The sequence below is a fragment of the Dreissena polymorpha genome, chromosome 11, assembly GCF_020536995.1.
Source record: "Dreissena polymorpha isolate Duluth1 chromosome 11, UMN_Dpol_1.0, whole genome shotgun sequence".
Classification (NCBI taxonomy): domain Eukaryota; kingdom Metazoa; phylum Mollusca; class Bivalvia; order Myida; family Dreissenidae; genus Dreissena; species Dreissena polymorpha.
This window is the reverse complement of record NC_068365.1, coordinates 12560690-12582156: the sequence shown is the minus strand read 5'-3', so window position 1 is coordinate 12582156 and position 21467 is coordinate 12560690. Positions and strand designations below refer to the sequence as shown.

The 21467-nt window shown below is 37.0% G+C and overlaps 3 protein-coding genes across 17 annotated transcripts in view; 2 read left to right on the top strand and 1 right to left on the bottom strand.

Annotated features, from left to right (window-relative positions):
* Positions 1–10241, top strand: part of LOC127850200 (exportin-4-like) — a 76715-nt gene extending 66474 nt beyond the window's left edge. For 13 of the 14 annotated variants that reach the window (XM_052383041.1, XM_052383051.1, XM_052383053.1 and 10 more), the window contains 4 exons: positions 3486–3583; positions 4428–4558; positions 5565–5682; positions 7246–10241. In XM_052383041.1, the coding sequence (XP_052239001.1) occupies positions 3486–3583; positions 4428–4558; positions 5565–5682; positions 7246–7536 (638 nt within the window). In that variant the 3' untranslated portion in view covers positions 7537–10241. Of the gene's footprint in view, positions 1–3485; positions 3584–4427; positions 4559–5564; positions 5683–7245 lie in introns of those variants that run through there. The other variant, XR_008035120.1, reaches the window with a different exon arrangement.
* A 1392-nt stretch (positions 10242–11633) lies between these two features.
* LOC127850665 (uncharacterized) lies at positions 11634–18782 on the bottom strand. Its single transcript, XM_052383838.1, has 7 exons — positions 18146–18782; positions 17577–17827; positions 17049–17167; positions 14401–14534; positions 13030–13231; positions 12584–12682; positions 11634–11969 (listed from the first exon to the last, which is right to left on the bottom strand). Exons 1-7 carry the CDS (start codon positions 18466–18468, stop codon positions 11808–11810), a joined length of 1290 nt encoding a protein of 429 aa, XP_052239798.1. The 5' UTR covers positions 18469–18782; the 3' UTR covers positions 11634–11807.
* Positions 18783–19470: 688 nt separating this feature from the next.
* On the top strand, positions 19471–21331 carry LOC127850789 (uncharacterized). Of its 2 annotated transcripts, none has more exons than XM_052384101.1 (2): positions 19471–20028; positions 20947–21331. In XM_052384101.1, exons 1-2 carry the CDS (start codon positions 19653–19655, stop codon positions 21249–21251), a joined length of 681 nt encoding a protein of 226 aa, XP_052240061.1. In that variant the 5' UTR covers positions 19471–19652; the 3' UTR covers positions 21252–21331. The 2 variants fall into 2 exon arrangements, with proteins under 2 accessions (XP_052240061.1, XP_052240060.1); XM_052384100.1 differs by having other exon boundaries at positions 19490–20028; positions 20650–21331.
* The last annotated feature ends 136 nt before the right edge of the window (positions 21332–21467 follow it).

The following is a 21467-nucleotide window of genomic DNA, read 5'->3' as shown; positions in this document are numbered from 1 at the left end:
GTAACTGGGCCACAATTTGTGTCGTTTGAACATACAGAGAGTACCGGTAGTCTGGAATTCCTTACACTGAACAGTGCTACATCCTTTGCGCTGAGCATTTACACAGTGATGCAGCCAAAGTTCAGAGGTTGTATCTCTAATCAGCCTATGAAATATTCGAAAATATTCATGCATGTCTGTTGGCGTTATGTAAAAGTCAGTAATATGAAAAGCTGAGTAAAACAGCTACGCCGCAAAAGCGCATTAGTGCTCTATGCCTATGTTTAGGTCAGAGTTGTTGACAATGTGTGAACTGCTCGGGTTACAAGTAATGCATAAACAACAATGTACGGGTCAACAGGGCTGTCTTTATGACAACCTAATTCGTGAGTAAAAAGTATTGCTCGCAGATTTTTATCCCCACGCTTTTTGGAGAAAAATTGGGGATATTGTGGTTATCTCCGTCTTCCGTCCGTCCATCCTGGCCACTATCTCCTCCTACACTATAAGCACTAGAACCTTGAAACTTACACACATTGTAGCTATGAGCATATGTGCGACCCTGCACTATTTCGAATTTTGATCTGACTCCTGGGTCAAAGGTAATGGGGGTGGGGTGGGACCGGATCAGAGATTTTTAGCCGGATTTTTTTCGAAAAAATCTCGGCTTATAGATTGATGTTGTCGGGCGGGCGGGGTGGCGGGGTGGCGGCGTGCTCGAAAATGTTAAAGTTCTTATTTCATGGTATAACTTTGGTATGCTTGGACCTAGAGTCTTCAAACTTGACATGAAGGTTGGCCAGGATTAACAGATGACCACTGGTCATTTCAAGGTCATTCATTTGAAGGTCAAGGTCACTGTGACCTTCAATATAAAAAATGTTAAAGTTCTTATTTCATGGTATAACTTTGGTATGCTTGGACCTAGAGTCTTCAAACTTGACATGAAGGTTGGCCAGGATTAACAGATGACCACTGGTCATTTCAAGGTCATTCATTTGAAGGTCAAGGTCACTGTGACCTTCAATATAAAAAATGTTAAAGTTCTTATAACTTTGGTATGCTTGGACCTAGAGTCTTGAAACTTGACATGAAGGTTGGCCATAACTAGTTAGTAACCACTGGTCATTTCAAGGTCATTCATTTGAAGGTCAAGGTCACTGTGACCTTGAATGTAAAAATGTTAAAGTTCTTATTTCATGGTATAACTTTGGTATGCTTGGACCTAGAGTCTTCAAACTTGACATGAAGGTTGGCCAGGATTAACAGATGACCACTGGTCATTTCAAGGTCATTCATTTGAAGGTGAAGGTCACTGTGACCTTCAATATAAAAATGTTAAAGTTGTTATAACTTTGGTATGCTTGGACCTAGAGTCTTGAAACTTGACATGAAGGTTGGCCAGAACTAGTAAGTAACCACTGGACATTTCAAGGTCATTCATTTGAAGGTCAAGGTCACTGTGACCTTGAATGTAAAAATGTTAAAGTTGTTATAACTTTGGTATGCTTGGACCTAGAGTCTTGAAACTTGACATGAAGGTTGGCCAGAACTAGTAAGTAACCACTGGACATTTCAAGGTCATTCATTTGAAGGTCAAGGTCACTGTGACCTTGAATGTAAAAATGTTAAAGTTCTTATTTCATGTTATAACTTTGGTATGCTTGTACCTAGAGTCTTCAAACTTGAAATAAAGATTGGCCAGTACTAGAAGATGACCACTGGTCATTTCAATGTCATTCATTTGAAGGTCAAGGTCACTGTGACCTTAAATGTTAAAATGTAAAAATTGTTATAACTTTGGTATGCTTGGACATAGAGTCTTCAAACTTGACATGAAGGTTTGCAAGCACACTTAGATGACCACTGGTCATTTCAAGGTCATTCATTCTAAGGTCAAGGTCACTGTGACCTTGAATGTAAAAATGTTAAAGTTCTTATAACTTTGGTAGGTAAAAATGTTAAAGTTCTTATTCCATGTTATAACTTTGGTATGCTTGTACCTAGAGTCTTCAAACTTGACATAAAGGTTGGCCAGTACTAGAAGATCACCACTGCTCATTTCAATGTCATTCATTTGAAGGTCAAGGTCACTGTGACCTTCAATGTTAAAATGTTAAAATTGTTATGTATATGCATGCATTCAAAACATAACACAAGGTTTGCTCATGCCTTGAAAAGTACTTACATTTCATTTTGACCTTTGAACAATATTTCAGTAATTTAAGTATTGCATTGACAAAAACACGAAAGGTACTTTCCTGTCATTTAAATCAAAAATCCGGCTTCAATGCGGTCATCTCCGACCGCGGAACTCTTGTTACTCATTTTTTTAGGTTATTTTACTATAATTTCTTCATTTCTACACAGATTGTCTTCAAATCGATAATGAACCTCTCTTATGACAATACGGTCAATCTCAACTATGCATGGCCCCATTACCAACCCTGGGGCGCCCCGCCCACATAAGGCCACGACCACCCAAAATTGCCTTTTACTATAATTTCTTCATTTCTACACCGATTTACTTCAAATTGATACTGAACCTCTCTCAAAAAAATACGGTAAATCTCAATTTTGTATGGCCCCATTACCAACCCTGGGGCGCCCCGCCCACATAGGCAACGCCCACCCAAAATTGCCTTTTGCTATAAATTTTTCATTTCTACACCGATTCACTTCTAATTGATACTGAACTTCTCTTATGACAGTACGGTCAATCTCAACTATGCATGGCCCCATTACCAACCCTGGGGCATTCCTGGGTCAAACATGCAGGGTGGGGATACGCGTCGGCCTCTGCCGCGCCATTTCTAGTTTATTTTTTATTTTCATCAATTATCTTATTGTTTATTTTGAATTTGTATGTGTCAAAAATCAAAAGTTTTGTACAGGGAATTTTCATCATGAAATTATATTCTTAGTGAGATAGGTATGCAATATTCCAACAATATTCATTTAATATGATGGTGATTGCAAATTGTCTTTATATTAAGTTCTATTTTTTTATCATACTTTATATGGTTTCAGAACGTCCAAAAAGAGCCATGTTGTTGTTATTTTGTCTAAATTATCTCTATGAAATAAATAGGATGACAAAAAGTGCACACAAAGCTCGACCCGTGCGTTATAACACACTCTTGATAAATTTGAATGGCGTGTTCATTGCAAACTTGCGATTAATTTTGAAAAAATGAATTGCGTCTAAAATTGTGCAATAGCGAACAACTTCAGTGCCTTCAGCGCTTTGATTTGTCTTGTCAAAAACATACAGTGTACATTTTAAGACTATTGAATTTGTTGTGTTTACATGACAATATTTGTATCACATGTACAAGTGGTTTTGTTAGCATGACAATGATTGATGTCTTGAAAGCTATATTGGAAGTGTAAAGCATCACTGTCCATAAGGAAACTTGTATCAAATATTTCCGTTAATTATCACTTTTTAAATATTTTCATTAAGATCTATGTAAACATGGCCCTTGATCAACATTACATTTCAGATGAGAACATTCCTTCCCCCCAAGCTGTGTCCCCTATTGATGTGGTGTTGTACGGGCTCAACACAGTTATCCCTCTTATGACAGAAGATCTGCTAAGGGTGTGTAAATCTTTGTTATCATTAGTCTTGCATAATTACCTCCCTTTTATTAGAGAAGATCTTCTCACACTGGGTAACTCATATCACAAGTCTTAGCACAGTTACCTCTCTTTTATTAGAGAAGATCTTCTCACACTGGGTTACTTATGTCACAAGTCTTAGCACAATGACCTCCCTTTTTTATGAGAAGATCTTCTCACACTGGGTTACTTATGTCACAAGTCTTAGCACAGTTACCTCCCTTATGATAAAGATCTGTTCATAGTTGGTAACTCTACGCTTCTTTTTGTGTTAACATTTATATGACCTAGTACTAGATTAAAAAATATATATAATAAATTTGGTAATTTGGAACAAAACATGCACATTGGAAAGTTAGTTTTGGCATGAAAGCACATGAAGTAAAACTGTTCTTCTAAATTTGACTTTACAGTGAAATGTTGTATTAATGAAAAAAAAGACAACAATATGTACTTGTTCCATTGATCAGTACTTGTTTGTTCCATTGATCAGTACTTTTTTGTTCCATTGATCAGTACATGTTTCCAATTATAATATTAGCCTTGTTCTGGGAAAACTGGGTGTAATTCATGTGCATAAAGTGTTGTCCCATATGAGCCTGCGCAGTAAGCACTAACTAATCATGGGCGACACTTTCCTTTTATGGAATTTTCCTTTTAAATGAAGTTTCGAGTAAATAAAATAATACAGTTTAGGCGGAAAGTGTTGTCCCTTATAAGCATATGCAAACAGCACAGGCTAATCTATGACAACACTTTAAGCACCTGCATTGTGCCCAGTTTTCCCAAAGCAATATCTTTTACATAATTGTTTCATGTTTCAGTTCCCCAACCTGTGCTCCCAGTACTTCAAGTTGATAACGTTCCTGACAGAGATACATCCTGACAAGTTTACCTCCCTTCCTGAAGAACTCTTCAAAAGCATCATGGTTTCCCTGGAGATGGGTCTGGTCTCGTATCCTTGAGAATTGATGAATAGATTATTTGTTCATGCATGCGAGTAGAGTGTTGTCCCAGATTAGCCTGTACAGTCAACACTTTTTTCATAAACTGGATTTTTGCTAAAAAGAGACTTAAAACGAAAGTACAATAAACACTGAAAATGTTGTCCCTGATTAGCCTGTGCATATTGCAAGTTTTAAGCCATTTTTCTCAGAACAAGGCTCATTTTATCTAAATCTTATGTGATTTGTCTGATAGAGCCTTTTCTAATATTGCCCATGTTAATTCTTATGTTTGAATATTGTCAATCTGTTTATAGAATTTCATGTCATTTATTTTTTTCTCAGGTTAAAATACATAATAATTATATTTAACTTATAGGATGTTTATTCACTTTTGTATTTATACATTGTATTATCAATTGTCGACAACCAAGTAATATAAATATTCTAACAAGGCCAACAAAAAACATTGTATGTTTACCATTGTTAAGGCACCAGTTGTATGCCAGTAGTGGATGTTGTGTCTCATTAGCTCAATAAACCATAGGCTTTTGTTTCAATTAAGCTAATATAAATGAGTGGCACTCTGTGAAAACGGGGCTTGATGCATGTGCGTAAAGTGTTGTCTGAGACAAGCTTGTGCAGTCTGCACATGCTGATCTGTGACGACTCTTTCTGCCAATAGGGAATTTTTGCTTGGAAGAAACTTCCATTAAAAGTGGCGTAGTGGATATGGCGTCCGCCTAGCCATCGGGATGTCACGGGGTCGATCCCCACTGTGGGAGCGTTCTTTAGATCTCCCCCATAGACACCAAGGAAACGGACTCAAGAGCGTTTCATATAAGCTTAGGCTTGTTACGCAATCGAGCTTAAATAAATAGGTTTAAAAAAAAAAAATAAAAAAAAAAATACCATTAGAGCGGAAAGTGCACAGGCTAATTTTGGACAACACTTTACGCAAATGCATAAAGCCCAGTTTTGCCGGTGTACACCAGTTTTCCTTGACCCCTGTGTCAGCTATGGGTCAGAGATTACTAAGATGTCACTAGACTGCATCTACTCCCTGGGATCCTATGTGTTTGAGAACAATCTGGTCGGATCGCTCATACACGACACACTCAAACATTTCCTAAAGGTTGGTCTGAAGTAAAATAATCCTTTTATGTACGGGATTCCTTCTGCGGGATTCCTTCTGCCATTTTCCTTTTAAATCAACGTTTCCACGAGCAGTTTGCATCATTTTTAGCTCACCTAAGCACAATGTGCTCATAGTGAGCTTTTGTTGAAAACATGGCCTTCAGGGGGCAGGATATTTATCCTTATATGACTAAAGTAAAACCATGTTAGCACTCTAAAAGTTACATTTATAGTTCACTTTTCATGAAACTTGGTCAGAATTTTTTTCTTATGATATCTTGGGCTGCACAGAACATGTCGGTTTCTTTGTATCTAAGGTGTTCGACTTTGGGCTTTTCAGGCCCTCTTGTTCTCAACTCAAACATAATGTGAAGATCATTGAGGCAATAAGCAGAAGCTATGGGTTTTTTGAGCCTGCTCAAGGTGAATGTCACACTTTACATTGCTGAGCCTCCATTCACATCTTGTGACAAACAGTGTTGAGTGTTCATGGCAAAGTGTTTCCACTGAATTTCTGACAAACAGCAATAGCATGGCTTTTGGAAGACTTAATGCAAGTGGAAAGCAATATCATTTTACACTTAGTTATGGAAAATTTTAGCCAGGCATAAAAATGCCAGTGGCAGAGTGACCTTATAAGAGAAAAAATCTTTGGATGGCAAATTGTGTATATTGTAATCAACTTAGTTGTGATTTTTTTATGCCCCCGGATCGAAAGATTGGGGGTATTTTGTTTTTGGCCTGTCTGTTATTGTATGTGTGTGTGTATCCCAAAACTTTAACCAAAACTTTAACCTTGGTCATAACTTTTGCAATATTCAAGATAGCAACTTGATATTTGGCATGCATGTGTATCTCATGGAGCGGCACATTTTCAGTGGTGAAAGGTCAAGGTCATCCTTCAAGGTCAAAGGTCAAAAAAAAAAAATTCAAAAACTTTAACCAAAACTTTAACTTTCTTCATAACTTTTGCAATATTGAAGATAGCAACTTGATATTTGGCATGCATGTGTATCTCATGGAGCTGCAAGTTTTAAGTGGTGAAAGGTCAAGGTAATCCTTCAAGGTCAAAGGACAAATTTAGGGCTTCAAAGCGGCACAATAGGGAGCGTTGTGTTTCTGACAAACACATCTCTTGTTAATCAAGTAGTTACATTGAATCATCTATTGAGCATATATTCCAAGGGGTACTGTCTTTGTTCGAATAAGTGTATGTCAATATCAAGTTATATTGTATATTACTCTATACAATCGTCAAAAGACAAAATACAACAAGTTGGGTATGTTTGTATTGAAAGAACACTGATGAATGAATATATAGGACAAACATTGGTGGGACTTATTTAAAAGGTTGCGGCATAAAAATAGAAGAGGGGCCCGCCATGCCATTTTGTGTTAGCTAAATCCCTAGTTATTTGTTAATGCTGTTAAAATGTTACTTTTATCAAACTAATTTAAAACACTACAGTGCCATAGTTGTTTCACTGGCCCCTCAAAAAGTTATCTGCCATTTTTTTGGCGACTTAAAAATCGTTATATGTTGTTTTATCCCCCCTTGCAGGTTGTGTTCAGAATGCTGCTCCTTGATGACTTCAACCTTGACCTCTTGGACACCGCAAGCTCTGCCCTCTTCTGCCTCATCTGTTGCCATACCGACCAATACCAGCACCTGGTGCACGAGATCCTTGAGTCACACATCAATCAAGCATACAAGTCCCGACTCCTGGAGGCATTCAACAACTTGACTCCGCCCACCCTGGCTCTGACTGTCAATAGGCATAACAAGTTGATATTTATGGAGAATTTCAATAGTTTCTTAATCAATGTTAGGGGATTCCTGTGTGTAAGATGATGCTACGCAAAAACAGTGCGTTGTGATTTTTTTCTGAGAAAAATTCTCGTTATTTGTGCTGCAGCTTTCTGCTTAGTTTAATTACCTATATTTTTCTAACATTATTATTTAAATTATTTAAACTCTTGATATTTTAGTTACCAACTGGTTATGAAAAACTAAGGTAAATCTTGTGAGCAATTTAATAAAAAACTAAAGAAACTAGATGTTAACATATTTTTCTACTGAATCTTCTGATTGTAATACAATGCTAAGGTTCAAATGCTGGAATGTTGTTTTATACAATTTTGCACAGTGGTATTTTTGTCTTTGTTTCCTAACTGATGGGCACTGCAATTTGAAATATATAACCTTTAAATTTGTAATATTCAGCATAATAAAGAAATAGAGATTAACATATCTTTTTCAAAGTGAAAATTTACCAAATAATTGGCATTGCACAACCTGTGAAGCAAATGTTAATAAGAAATATTTCCTTAATTCCAAAATATAGGGATGACTGAATCTATATGAATTAGTGAAACTTTAAGAAATATGGATAATAAAATCTTGCATTTTGAGTCATTCAACATTACTGGGTTGACAATTATGCCTGTCAAGAAGTTGGTGCTTTATATTTACCCAATTTGTGTTTACTTGATGACATAGGGTTTATTCTGTTTCTCTTGTATGTCTCTCTGAATGCTAATAATTAAATGTTACCCAATTAAAGTGTTAACCTTTGCTAAATCCTATGCAAAATACATATACAGTATTTGCCATCTCAATATTGTACAGCGTTTATTTTCTTGTCTCTGATTTTGTTCAGGTAACGAATCAAATGTTTCCTTTGACACTGTTTTTGTATCGGTTGTTTCATATTTGTATTTTATTAACAGGATTACCAGGGTTTTGCTCTGGGATTTATTGTTAATATGCTTTTAAAGTCAATGTTCTATATTAAAGACATCTATTGATTTCTAGTGCAGGAATATTTTATTTCTATATCTTTTTTTATTACAGTTGTATATTCTTGGTAAAATATATGAACATTTTGTGTCCCATTAGTATGCATCTTTTTATAAGAAATATCTAAAATTAAAATAAACATTTATAATTAAATTGGTGCTTCATACCATTCAGCTTCAATATTTGTTGTTCCATACAACCTGGAAACCATGATTATTTACCAGACTTAAATTGTCTTGAATTTAATTATTCTACTCAAGCAAGTTAGCGAATGTTCAAGTAACGTTTACATACATAGTCTATTTTCAGGCATGATAAAAAAATCCATGAATTTAACAACAAACAAATATGACCAAATTTAGATTGCATGTCAACGAAATTTAATGAATAAATCTTATATACAGTATCAAGTTTTCATTTTAAAAATTCTATATGTAGTGTTCTTATTAAGAAATTTCTAGTGTCTGTTACTGGGAAACCAATATTATTTTTTTAAATCCAATTAAAGATCCAACGAATATGTTATAACTTGCCCAATTGTACAAGGAAAGTTTATGCCTACGTAATTAAATGAATCTGCAGTTCATACAAAATAACATGATAAAGCTGCAGTGATTTATGCAATAAGTTTATGTGTAGCACATATCAACATTTTAAATGTTGATGATGCTTTATGGTTCCTTGGTAATATTTGTTGCTGAATCATTTGACTCTTTCATTAAGTTACAATTAATCACAACTTTTATAATTATCTTTTTAACATTTCTAGTAAAAAAGAAATGTTGGTTTGTCAATTCCATTATCTAGAAAACAGAAACATTGGCTTGCGAATTCCATTACTTACAGGATTTTTAAACAAATGACATGAATTTGTTTAAAAACAACAAACCATTTTTGTATGTTCCAATATCATTATTAGACTATCCTTTGTTTTATTTATAGAAAAATATATATTGTTTGATATCATAAACATATCCTTTTGTACAATATTTATGCAATTATCCTTTGGCCATGGTAATATTATTAATGGGACTTTTTTGCAGTTTGGCAAAATGAAATTTTTCACAAAAGCTGTCATAGATTTTACAAAGAATGTAAACGTGGCATTCAAACAACCAAAAGAATACTCTTGACTAAGCAATTGAATCTTTGTAAATGGATAATTTTGCATACATTGGTAAAATGAAATAGCGTTTGTAAAGATTTTCATTAATAACTTGGAAAAAAGTCTACTACATGTACTAACTTAGCTTCTAATATACATAGTTATTATCAAAACCCTATATTGTTCAGTAATAGCACAAACGATTTTTATTCCAACTGTCCCAGGCTTAAATCCCAGTGAAGGGATTTTTTATTAAAGGTGTTTTTTTCTTGGTATTATAAATATTTCACACTCCTCCTAATTCTTATATTGTACATTTGAAAGTGAATTCATGTTAAGACATAAATATGAATATCTCTGAACATGTCTCTTTAAAATGTCCTCCGTTGTTTAGATTGATTGGTATGCTAAAATAAAACCTAAAATGGGACAAGTATTGCAAAACAATTACAGACAGATCAAACTGTATAAATTATGTTTTTGATATGTTTGCCTTTTCTATGACTTCAATTATTGATGAAACATATTTGCCAGATACTCAAATGTTATATTATTGTTTGCTAATAGTTGCTTTTCCCCTTTAAGAAGTAACATGTTTGTTTTAGGACATGTTTGTGTTTGTTAAGCAAATAAATGCAATTGAAAGTTTCAATACTGTGACTTTGTGTTATGACACAATAATATTTTAAAGGTCACTAGACACTGGCATTGTGCAACTTTTGGGAATCATGCCATCATCCCACCAGTATAGTACACAGGAAACGTTAAAACCTCAGCAATCGCCCTTCTCGAAAACGTATATTTAATGCGGCACGTTGAACGTTACGGTATTGGAACCGTATTCGATGCACATTTTATGTGCAGCGAATACACTTTGGTATTTTCTCTGTTCTTAGCTACCTGCAACAAGTTTACTGGGTGATCTATTGGGGTCAGAGCAGTTAAAACTTGAAGCCAAAATCGACGCAAGTACATCAACGTTTTAATAATGTATATCAAACAAATAAACTCCAGACAATATATCGGCAGAGAAATGAGTGGTCATATCCACTTCTTTTTATAACAGGGCACCAACTTTAAGCACATGATTCATATCGGATCGCCGCCTTGGAACAGTCCATTCAAAGAATTGGGTTTTAAACCAGTATGAAGGCTTTCAACTCAAAGCACAGTCAATCTCAAATATATCGGTTTATCAAGTTATCTCGAATGTTCAGCGCACATCAACAACATCACGTAGCAAATTAGATTTATAAGACAAAATGTCAAAACACCACGCGAAGCTCTAATATAGAAGCCTACAGAACATCTAACCCCCTACGTCGAATACTGTACCACCATATTACAAACATGGCAAAAATAGTTCACTTGTAGTTAAAAGGCGAAAAGTTCGGATAACGGTATTTGAAATGACCTCATGAATAGCGGCACAAACATTCGAAATAAAGAAAGACACAAACACACACATAAAGCCTTTGGTGAGGTTCAAATTTAAAATTAACCGAGGGCAGGTAAATCTTCGTCATTTAGCTTACATTAGAAACAACAATCTCCCAATGTGTACTCTCACGCAAACATACAACATGACAAACTGATTCACTTGGCCAATACGACTTCGGTACGGAGCCAGTGGCTGCGATCAAGACTTATTATATAACAATTGTACCATTGAATGCTCTGCTAAACCATTTTTGAATGGCCTTACTCGAAATAAAGTCAGGTATTCCTTGTCTAATTATTATAATGAAGGATGTTTTTTCCGGTCTCGTTTTGTTACGAATAATCCTCGGACACGCGCATTCCAAACTACAGTCGGTGTTGACTTTTGAAAGTATCAATCAAATTTCAACACACATGTTTAATGTTAGATTTTTGGACGATTACTTTGTTACTGGCCACACGGAAGTTCGGCGTTTTCCACAAATCAAGAGCATTGAATCGGTTGCTGTTGATATTCGAACGGCTATAGCCTCGTGGAATACTGCATTATGTATACACAGACAAAAGAGATATCGACTAATTTAAGGATTCAATACACATAATCTAAATTGCATACATTTTTAATGCAAAACAAAGCATGGCGCGAACACAACCATCTATATTGTACATTTTTAGAGAGTTGTTTACACAAATGACCAGCAGTCTTTCTGTCGCGTGTAAATTACATATAAATAATTTGCAGACGACTGCACAATGCCGTGTAAACTCCGGACGTCCCCTAGTTTTTCGCACATCCGTACAGTTCCACGCGCATGCCAACGTAATTCGAGGCGCCCGTCTTCCGGTAGTCAACGACGTGGAAGCGAATGTACCGCGCTATGATTGGTGTGTCAAGAGTGTGCTCTACCACCGTGGATTGGTCCGAGTTGCCGGTCAGAAACTGGATAATGTAAAATACAGGCGTGTAAAACACATTTCATAACAAATTTATCAGATGTTCGTCGATTTGCCGCACCTCAAGTTCGTAAAATGAGCAATAATATTGCGCCCTTTATAATCATTTTTTACACGCATTTCATTTTTAAGCAGAGCTGTTGCTTTTGCCACATTCATTTTTGTTAAGCCGACTTATAACATAACGTAATGCTCAATTTTGTTTATTACACGGGTGTTATTACACTAGTTACCGGTATATAACTGTGAAATGATGTCATTTTTTGGACGAAATAACGTCATTATTCCAGCGAATTTCTTCAGTCTTCGGCAAGCCTCGTTTTTATCTTTATTTAGATGACTTGTTTAATAAATTCAATACAAATCGACCACTCATGCAAGATCCTATATTTATTTAACAACATATACTGTTTTAATTTTCGGGAGACTATGATAATAGAATAAACTACCATGTCGATACGACTTATGTCTTTCGTGGAGTTTAAATCATTAAAGGACAAATAATTCAGTTGTTATGTATGATGAAAACTGTGCATTTAAATTGATGCATTTCAGCCAAAGGTTTTCACTAAGGTTTTTACCAGGGTGATGCAATCTCACCTGTTTCACGCAATCTTTCGTGTACTCTTTCCAGTGCACGCCATCGTTGGAGTACGAGAGTGTGTAATTGGTCACCATGACATCACAGCAAATACCGCCCTGTAAAAACCAATCATATTGCAAACGAACAGCGACATGTATCACGACCCTCAGCAACTAAAATTAAAGTTTGTTGTTGGGTTTACTTAATGAAAACTTTGCTGGTTTATAAATATCGTTTTCGTGCCGTAAACACTCTCAGGCGCGTCGAATAAAGATTCGCTGTTAATAAAACCAGCAATTATGACTGAAATTCAAAAGCGAAATTCTCGAGCTCATACATACCTTCAGAAAATCGAAAATCATCCTTCCGTAAAATATCGCCACATAACGTATCAACGCGTATATCAATGATATATTGTGGCTTCAATTACAACGCAACAAACCGAATACAAATTATTACAGACCTGAGTGGCCACTTTAGTGATATAGTGCTGGGACCCAGTGTCGATCTGCAGGAAATCCTGACTGGTTGCCCGTTCCGGTGTGAACCAGCCGGTGCTGTCGTTCAAGCGGGACTTTTCTGGTCCATACCCCGGCTGGTAGGCACTTGCCGACAGGGCTGAGTTGGGGATTGCACCGCTCTGCATCCCGAGTGCGGATACGCACCTTAAAGGATATCGTATGGGGTATGATCGCATCTTATTGCATTCTCTGATGAGTAATATTTATTAAATTCATTGTAAATAGTTTATCATAAAAATGCGCAACATACGCTTTTGAAAGTATTCATTGGTCAGTTATGAATTAAATGGCCCCTTACATGGCGACGGTGGTAATTACGCGAATGCTCATTCGCATGATGTTATGGTAATTATGTTATATATGAGGTCGATGGTATAATGAGATGATGTTGATGATATAATCCTGTGGGATGCGGAGCGGGCGGGTACATTTTTGCGCTGATCAGTGTATCACTGTCCTGTTTATCATTACATTAGGAATACAATGATGTCGTCATCTTATGTTCTGGAAAGGATAACACGTGCGCTCGCTAAAGCCACCTGTTGCTGGTAATTATTGCATGTATATCGTATATGATGATTAAATCTGCGTATTATTACATACACAATGCATATAGTGATGACGTCATCTTACGTTCCAGGTGCGGAGAAGGAGGCAGAGGCGCTAACAAGTGCGACTTCACTTATTATTACATACATGAGGAATATAATGATGTCGTTATCTAACATTCCGGTCGCGAGCAAAGATGAATGTAAGCTGGCTAGGGCCGCATTGAGCTGGGTATTATTAAAGCGGGTATATACGATCTTGTCAAATATTTATTTATTAATATAAAATGTGTAAAAACTTATTATACATATATTTCAATATAAACTAAAATAAAAGTTAAAAAGAACATGTGTCGAAAAATGCTCAATAAGCCAGATATTTAATTCTGAAATCGAAAAAGACTGTACAGCCGAATTCGCCAGCATTTATATCATGCATGTACGATGTGAATCTAAATTTAGTTTAACGGTTCATTTGAAATTCCTGCAGCGATATCGATTCATACGACACACGAACACTTACTAAAAAGACGAATGCATCGGTTATTGTAGGAAAATAATTACGAATTATCTTCGTCACAATCGGCTCGGGGCGCTAATTTGTATTTGCTGTATTTTATGAAATTCGTCTTAAATGTATCATTTTTCTTGCATATTGTGTGTTATTATAACATATTTGTATCAATATTTTACAATTCAGCACATATAAAAATCGTATATACCCGCTTTAAGTAAATATCAAATATAATAATGACGTCATCTTACGTGCCAGGTGCGGGCAGGGAGGCAGGGGCGTTGGCTAGAGCAGCCTTGAGTTGGTTCTGGAGGTTGATAATCAGGTTGTCCTTGATGTGGTTAACGCTGAGCGCCTGACTCAGGTTCGACTGCAGCCTCTCCACCTGCAACACATTTCTGATAAGACACTTAACCATTCAGTCGGTAATTGTCGCATACTTGTATCTATACGGACCTGCAATGTTTAATCCAATCGTTTTTTTCCGGCGTAGCTGTCTATATTAGGTGTTGACTTATGTTTTTCATTAATATATATATTAAAACTATTTAGAAATTTAATGTTCGCATTCCTTTAAAATAAATAAAATGAGGAAAATAGAAAACGTTCAGTTTTTTGTTCAATAAGTGATTAAGTGAACACCGGCTTCAAAATTAATATATTTTGTATAGTATGGCGCAAACGATCTACGCCTTTGAGAAATCCCAAATATTCTGTAAAGATATTTTTATAGGACATAATTGGCACAATTTTTAGCCTGGGGCGAAGCCCCAAGGACAAAGTAACAATACACATTTTTAAGCCTATCCGAATTGGCTGGCTGCCAAAAACCAAATTCCCCAAACTCCGAATTACCACTTAATTCGTGCGCAATAAAATAAGTTCTTCGCTGATCTTAATAACTCGCCTTGAAAATACAGAACATCACTATATAACATGACAGCGTCATAAAAAGTGAGAAAAAAAATTATTGAAGCAAAATTGCTAAGCATTGGCTACGACATAGTTTTTATTGTTTACATATTCATGCGAGTTCCTCACTTGACGGTCTAGGCCGAAAAGATACGAGTGTTTTCGGAGACAGTAAGAATATTTTTTTCTGAGACATTTTTTGAAGACCTTATATTTGGTATTTATAAACATATTTTAAAATATTGTTATTTTATTTTGCGTTAACAACATTTACAGAAAATGAAAATGAAAAAAAAAATATTCACGATCATTCTCGGAAATAGACGAGGTAACCGGATATGGTAATTCTACGGAATCCGGATAGTGCCATCTATCATCTCGCCCTTCTTTCATCAAGGGCGACACACGATACACGATATTTTGCGCGACAGTCGCGGCGACGCACGATATTTTTCGCGACAGTCGCGGCGACGTACGATATTTTGCACGACAGTCGCGAGACGCACGATATATTTAACACGATATATCGCCCTTGTGTAGGTAGCCCAAAAGACGATATATCGTGTAAAATATATCGTGCGTCGCCGCGATTGTCACGAAAAATAGTGTGCGTCGCCACGACTGTCGCTCAAAATATCGTGCGTCGCCGCGACTGTCGCGCAAAATATCGTGCGTTGCCGCGACTGTCGCGCATAATATCGTGTATCGATTCGTGTGTCGTGTCTCGCGTTCAAAGGGCGCCGCACGAAATACGAAGCGACGACGATATTTTGCGCGACAGTCGCGGCGACACACGCTATTTTATTAATCAAATATCGCCCATATTATCCGAATCTCGTTTATCGCTGTCTAATTTCAGACCGCGACACACGACGCACGAAGCGATACTCGATTTTTTGCGCGACAGTCTCGGCGACACGCAATATTTGTACTGTTCAAATATCGCTGTAATAATATCGCCTGTCGACTGTCGCGTTTTCGAAAAATTAGAATGCCCTTTTATGTGCGATATCTCGCCCTTTGAACACGACCGTCGCACTTTACGAACGCGACCGTCGCCCTTAATGAAAGCGGCCGTAGCCTTTTTATAGGCGATATCTCGCATATAAAAGGGCGACGGTCGCGTTCATAAAGGCTACCAACACAAGGGCGATATATCGTGGTAAATATATCGTGCGTCGCCGCGACTGTCGCGCAAAATATCGTGCGTCGCCGCGACTTTCGCGCAAAATATCGTGCGTCTCCGCGACTGTCCTGCAAAATATAGTGTATCGCTTCATGTGTCGTGTGTCGCCCTTGATGAAAGAAGGGCGAGATTATAGATGGCACTATCCGGATTCCGTATATTTCACTGCGCATGTCGAGCGGGCAAATCGAGCGCGAAAATTTCTGCGTGAGACAAAGTACACAATCTGCACACCGTTCTTTATCTGGGTAAGTGGATTTTCTTTTGTATACACATTATAAAAGAAGTATGAGTGTTTTTCTGACCTGTTAATTATTTTATAAAAAGCTATTTTAGGCTATTGCAAGTGCTTTATTTGACGCCAACAATAACAGTTTTTTTACGGTTGTTGTTGTATATCTTCACCGCCTATGTAGACGAACCTCTACCAGATCTGCAGAGTTATACAAAAGGTTATCGTTCCCACCACCAATATCGTTAGTCATCCGACGTCTATGTACTCTGTAGTATATACACAAATATTGTCTTTTCTTGAAGTATCTGAGCTTCTGCACTCAACCGCTAGGGTCAATCCGTATAAATTCGGACAAAGGGAATAATTCGGACAATACTTTTTCCCAAGCACACTAAATCTAGCCCCAGGCCCTCCGCGCCTTCGACGCTTTGATTTGGTTCTGCAACCACCGGTAGTGCGAGAAAACGTATCAGTAAAGGCGTACTACGCTAATAATAACTGCGTATGGTATTGTCAAAATGTCTTATCCGATGGTTGCATCGCTACCACGGTTACACGTAGCCTACCTCTGACTGTAGCATGGTCTCCCGGTTTCGGATCATCTCGATCAGTTTCTGCTCGGACGCGTACGCATTCATGAAGTACGTCAGGTTGCTACGCAACTCCAGAATCTCACTGTCCTTTGCTACGGAAATAAATGATGATGGACAGTAAAACGTACATATTCAAACAAGGCTGGTTTAACGAATGAGGCATTTTTTCTTCAAGCTTCTCCGACATAGCGTATTCAATATTTTTAATCGTTTACCTTATTTTGTTAACTGTAAGTAACAGAAACCAACTCGGAAAAATACGAATACACAAAGCGGATTGTTCTGTTAGAAATCGTAGAATTTTAATGGAAGTCTTGAAAATATCAAACCTTAATTCAAATGACACACACAATAATCACTATTGTCTGTGCCTATTTACTTGTTTTAGCATTTCAATCGGTACGATCAAGGTTTCTTGAGTGAGTATACCTACACGTCATTTTTTGGCCAGGTAGATATGAACGCATTTACACAATTAAGTTATTCTTTCTAGCTGTATACCTGTGCAGACGACGCCGGTGTGCGCTCCGCCAGAGACGCCGCCCTGTATGGCCGCGATCTGTGCGATCAGGGTCGAGTTGGCGCTCGCGGTAATGAGCGCCTCGACAAGCGCTCCCAACGTGGAGATGTTGCTGCGAGCCTCGTTGAGCTCGAGCACGAGGCGGTGTACGTCCTGGTAGCGGATCAGGTTCTCCCGGTGAAAGTCGTTGTTGAGGATGTAGAGGCCCTGTGTGATGTTTCTCAGGTACTCTCTAGATTATAAATGACCCGCGCACACCGTATACGGGGCTTCATAAGGAAATCTAACTTGACATACATGCCAAAATATTGTTTACAAGTACGTTACAATTTAAGACAGGGTATATAAACTATATTGTCGAAAACATTTGCGGGTTTTATAGGCATTTTTTCGAAATGATTGCTTTTGTGTAGACATAAAGAAAACTACGCGTTAAATGCATGCTAGAATTTCTGACTTTTGCGCGTGTAGAATTGTTTAGTGAAACAGAACAACGTACATTAACATTTTTACTTTATTGACATGTGTTCTGGAATGAAAACCGTGGTACCTGTCATATGCCTGCTCGGCGAGCACGCGCCCGAGTACCTGGTTTGCGTAAGTGATTTCATTACTCTGGTTCGCCTGAAGTTGGCGAATCTCGTTCTGAAGCGGCGCCACAAGACTTCCGGTTTGATGACGTAATAATTCGAGTTCCAGTTCCAAGTGGCGAGTGGCGTTGTCAAGTTTCGCTTGAAATTCAGACTTATAGTCGAAGCTGCATGCCAGATTGGCGACACACTGCTGAAGATCGGCTGTCGTCTGCTGATGAACCATCTGGCACGTAACCAATGACGTCATCAGTGAGATTATAAATATTCCAAAACAAGCCATTTTGATATGTTAAAAGTTGGCTGTCTGCTAAAAATGAAATAAGGAATGTCACATTTAAATTTAAAACACTTTAATTGATATTTTACGTTTTTCCCTTAACACAAGTTATTCAGTTCGCGTATGCCCAAACTCTTGCGCCCCCAAGTTATATCCCAAGTGAAAGAAACCGTCGCGTGCGATTAAATGTACCTAAAGAACTCTCGTCGAGAGATAAATTCCACTAATACAACGAGAAAATAAAAATGTTCCAAATAGGTACCCAACAATTACGACTGACAAAGATAGAAAGTCCAGTATCCGATGTGAATAGATCGGAATTTGTCATTGACGTAATTGGCAAGTTTAATAATATTTAGGACAAGAGACTGCAAAAATGTGTCAAAGGAGACATAAGTGTCGTTCCGTTGGTAAAGGACCCGTAGCTACCGAAAAATTCTTGAACGGAGGTCCGGGGTTAATTCGTAGTTGTGCTACTACGCTGGAATCCGATCGTTCCCGCTTGGTGTACGCGTTGAACTTAAAATTACAGGTCACCACCGAGGGGGTAAGACGTCGCTTTTTTAATAGTTACAGCTTGTTTTTTCCATATGTTTATCTCGTGTGCAGTATAAAAAGCGCCCATAATAAAATACCGGCAGTGTAGGTTTAAATGCTCTAACTTTTTGTAACATCCCAAAGTCCTTCTTCATTTTTGAAATGAGTATTGCGGCACAAAAAGCAATGTCATGTTTAGTGATGCTTATAATGATGATAGTAATAATAAGTATTATTATTTTAAACTATTATTATTCTTATTATCATTTATATTATCAATATTAACATTTATATTATTATTATTATTATTATTATTATTACATAACAGTTCAAAACCCGTGTACCGAGTTAAATCAGAACATATCTATAAGACATAATATCTACATTAGGTGTTTTTTTTTTATTTATTTTAATAAGCGAATATCTTCAAGGTTATGGGTCTTGTACCTCTGACTGTTTATAAAAATTGTCAAATCATATTTTCATAATTCATATTTTCAAACGCTACGTCAAATAACGTAATTAGTCTCTATGACGTCATTAACGTTGATGCGAAGGAAACGCACCATAACATTTCCTGCAATTGCACGGAGTCAACGAATAAGCAAAATAAAACATAAGCGGGGAGAATAATAAACACGGAGTGGATAATGGATTCGATAGAAAGATGCAACAAGTTGTTTGTAGCTAATATACTTCAACAAATTATAATGGCGACGGTCCGACGGATTGGAGAAAAGAATGATCTAACTATGAAAACAATGATCAACTCAACTGAAAGTCTGAAAACTATTCCAACTATTCCAAAAGACATGGTTGTGAAAGAACTAATAAACAAATTCGAGACTTTCAAATTGAATAATGAGTTATTGGAGAATGTGTCTAACAAAGGTTCCGACCTTAAACTATTAATAGAGGACCTGGATAGAGAAGTTAGGGCTATTCTGCGTCAGATGGTATTAAGAATGGTCATGGACACAGTGCGGACGTTCGAACCACGGACTCGCCTACACCATGGATGTACAGGTATTATTTGCGATTGATTTTGGTAAAATCTATGCCATTTGATCAAATAACGCGAGTTATATAGTTTTTGTAAATACAAAGATAGCGATACTACAGAATTTTGTTATCACAGCAGGTAATTGCTATTTTATCCTTTGAACACAAAATGCCATGCATAATTTTAAGCATTTTCAGAATAGCTACTTATATGTCATAAAGTGGGAATTTCTTCTCTTTATTCTTACACATCAATACAGCTAAATTGTGATCTTAAATCAAGCCAAAATTTATCATAATCGTTCTTAAATTAAAATAAGTCTCATGTTAGGGGACGATTGAACTTAACCGGTACTTAAAAAAGAATGGAAAAGCGTATAATGTTATCGTTGCTAAGCGCGCAACACCTAACGCAACAACTAATAATCCGTTTAATCCTACATATTTCCTTAGTATCGGGGGCTACCGCCCCCAAATCCCCGCTTTGTCGATAGCGGTAAATAATTGCGTACCGGTAAAGTTTAATCTAGCCCATGTTAGAATAAATACTTGACCTCAATAGAAAATTACATGTGCACACAACTACTTGCACGGAAATTTGGATCAATCTCTAGCTAATGCGATTAAACGAACTTTGCTTTATAGCTGCTGTAAGGAAGGTCGGTCATACTCAAAGGTTCTCAATTGTTACCGGACCATCAAATGAGGAAATACCCAAAATAATTGAAGATCCTAGTATATACTTTAAAAAGGCAAGTCTTCAAGTGGGCATTGGTATTTCTAGCGATATTCCTATCGACAACGTTGTCCCAGCGCACGATCGGACGTTGGTCAATGATAAGTATATGAAGCTTGACAATTCATGTATTTCCGGCGATGTTCTTCGAAATAATGAAGAACTTCGATCAGGTGAAGACTGTAAACAATTGGAAAATATTACAGTTAACTACAAGAGAAAAGAGGCTATTTACAGAACAGACGATGATTGTAGTAAAGATGATTGTATAGCAGGCGATGATGACACAGCAGACGACAATTATATAGCAGACGACGACTATACAGAGGACAACCATTATAGAGAAGATGACGATGATTACAGAGCGGACGATGATTACAGAAAAGATGATGAATACAGAGCGGACGACAAAGTGAACGGAAAACACATGAAGGAACGATTCAATACGCGGCTGCTAAAGGTGTTCATAGGAATCTTCTGTTGTTTCAGCAAGTCTTCCAAATACCGTTGACATTGTGAAATATGTTAGATGTTTGCTTATGTCTGTATAATTATAATTAAAAGAAGTTATTAAAATTCTTTGGAAATTGACCTGCACGTATTACCTTGAAAGCTGAAAAAATGAGTCAATAATAAATCAAATACTGCAAAATGTACTTCCGTTAATGCTAGTGATTGAAAATCTTACAACAAAGGCATTCTCGAAACGTACATTTTAATAAAGAAA

What these genes read in the sequence shown, in the direction of transcription:
- LOC127850789 (XM_052384100.1), top strand. Translation starts at nt 19,653, where the DNA reads ATGGATTCGATAGAAAGATGCAACAAGTTGTTTGTAGCTAATATACTT. An exon ending in CCTACACCATGGATGTACAG is followed by an intron (nt 20,029 to 20,649) that starts GTATTATTTGCG and finishes TTTGCTTTATAG; the next exon opens with CTGCTGTAAGGAAGGTCGGT.
- LOC127850665 (XM_052383838.1), bottom strand. Translation starts at nt 18,468, where the DNA reads ATGGCTTGTTTTGGAATATTTATAATCTCACTGATGACGTCATTGGTT. An exon ending in AGACCATGCTACAGTCAGAG is followed by an intron (nt 14,535 to 17,048) that starts GTAGGCTACGTG and finishes AATGTGTTGCAG; the next exon opens with GTGGAGAGGCTGCAGTCGAA. An exon ending in CGAAAGATTGCGTGAAACAG is followed by an intron (nt 11,970 to 12,583) that starts GTGAGATTGCAT and finishes TACATTATCCAG; the next exon opens with TTTCTGACCGGCAACTCGGA.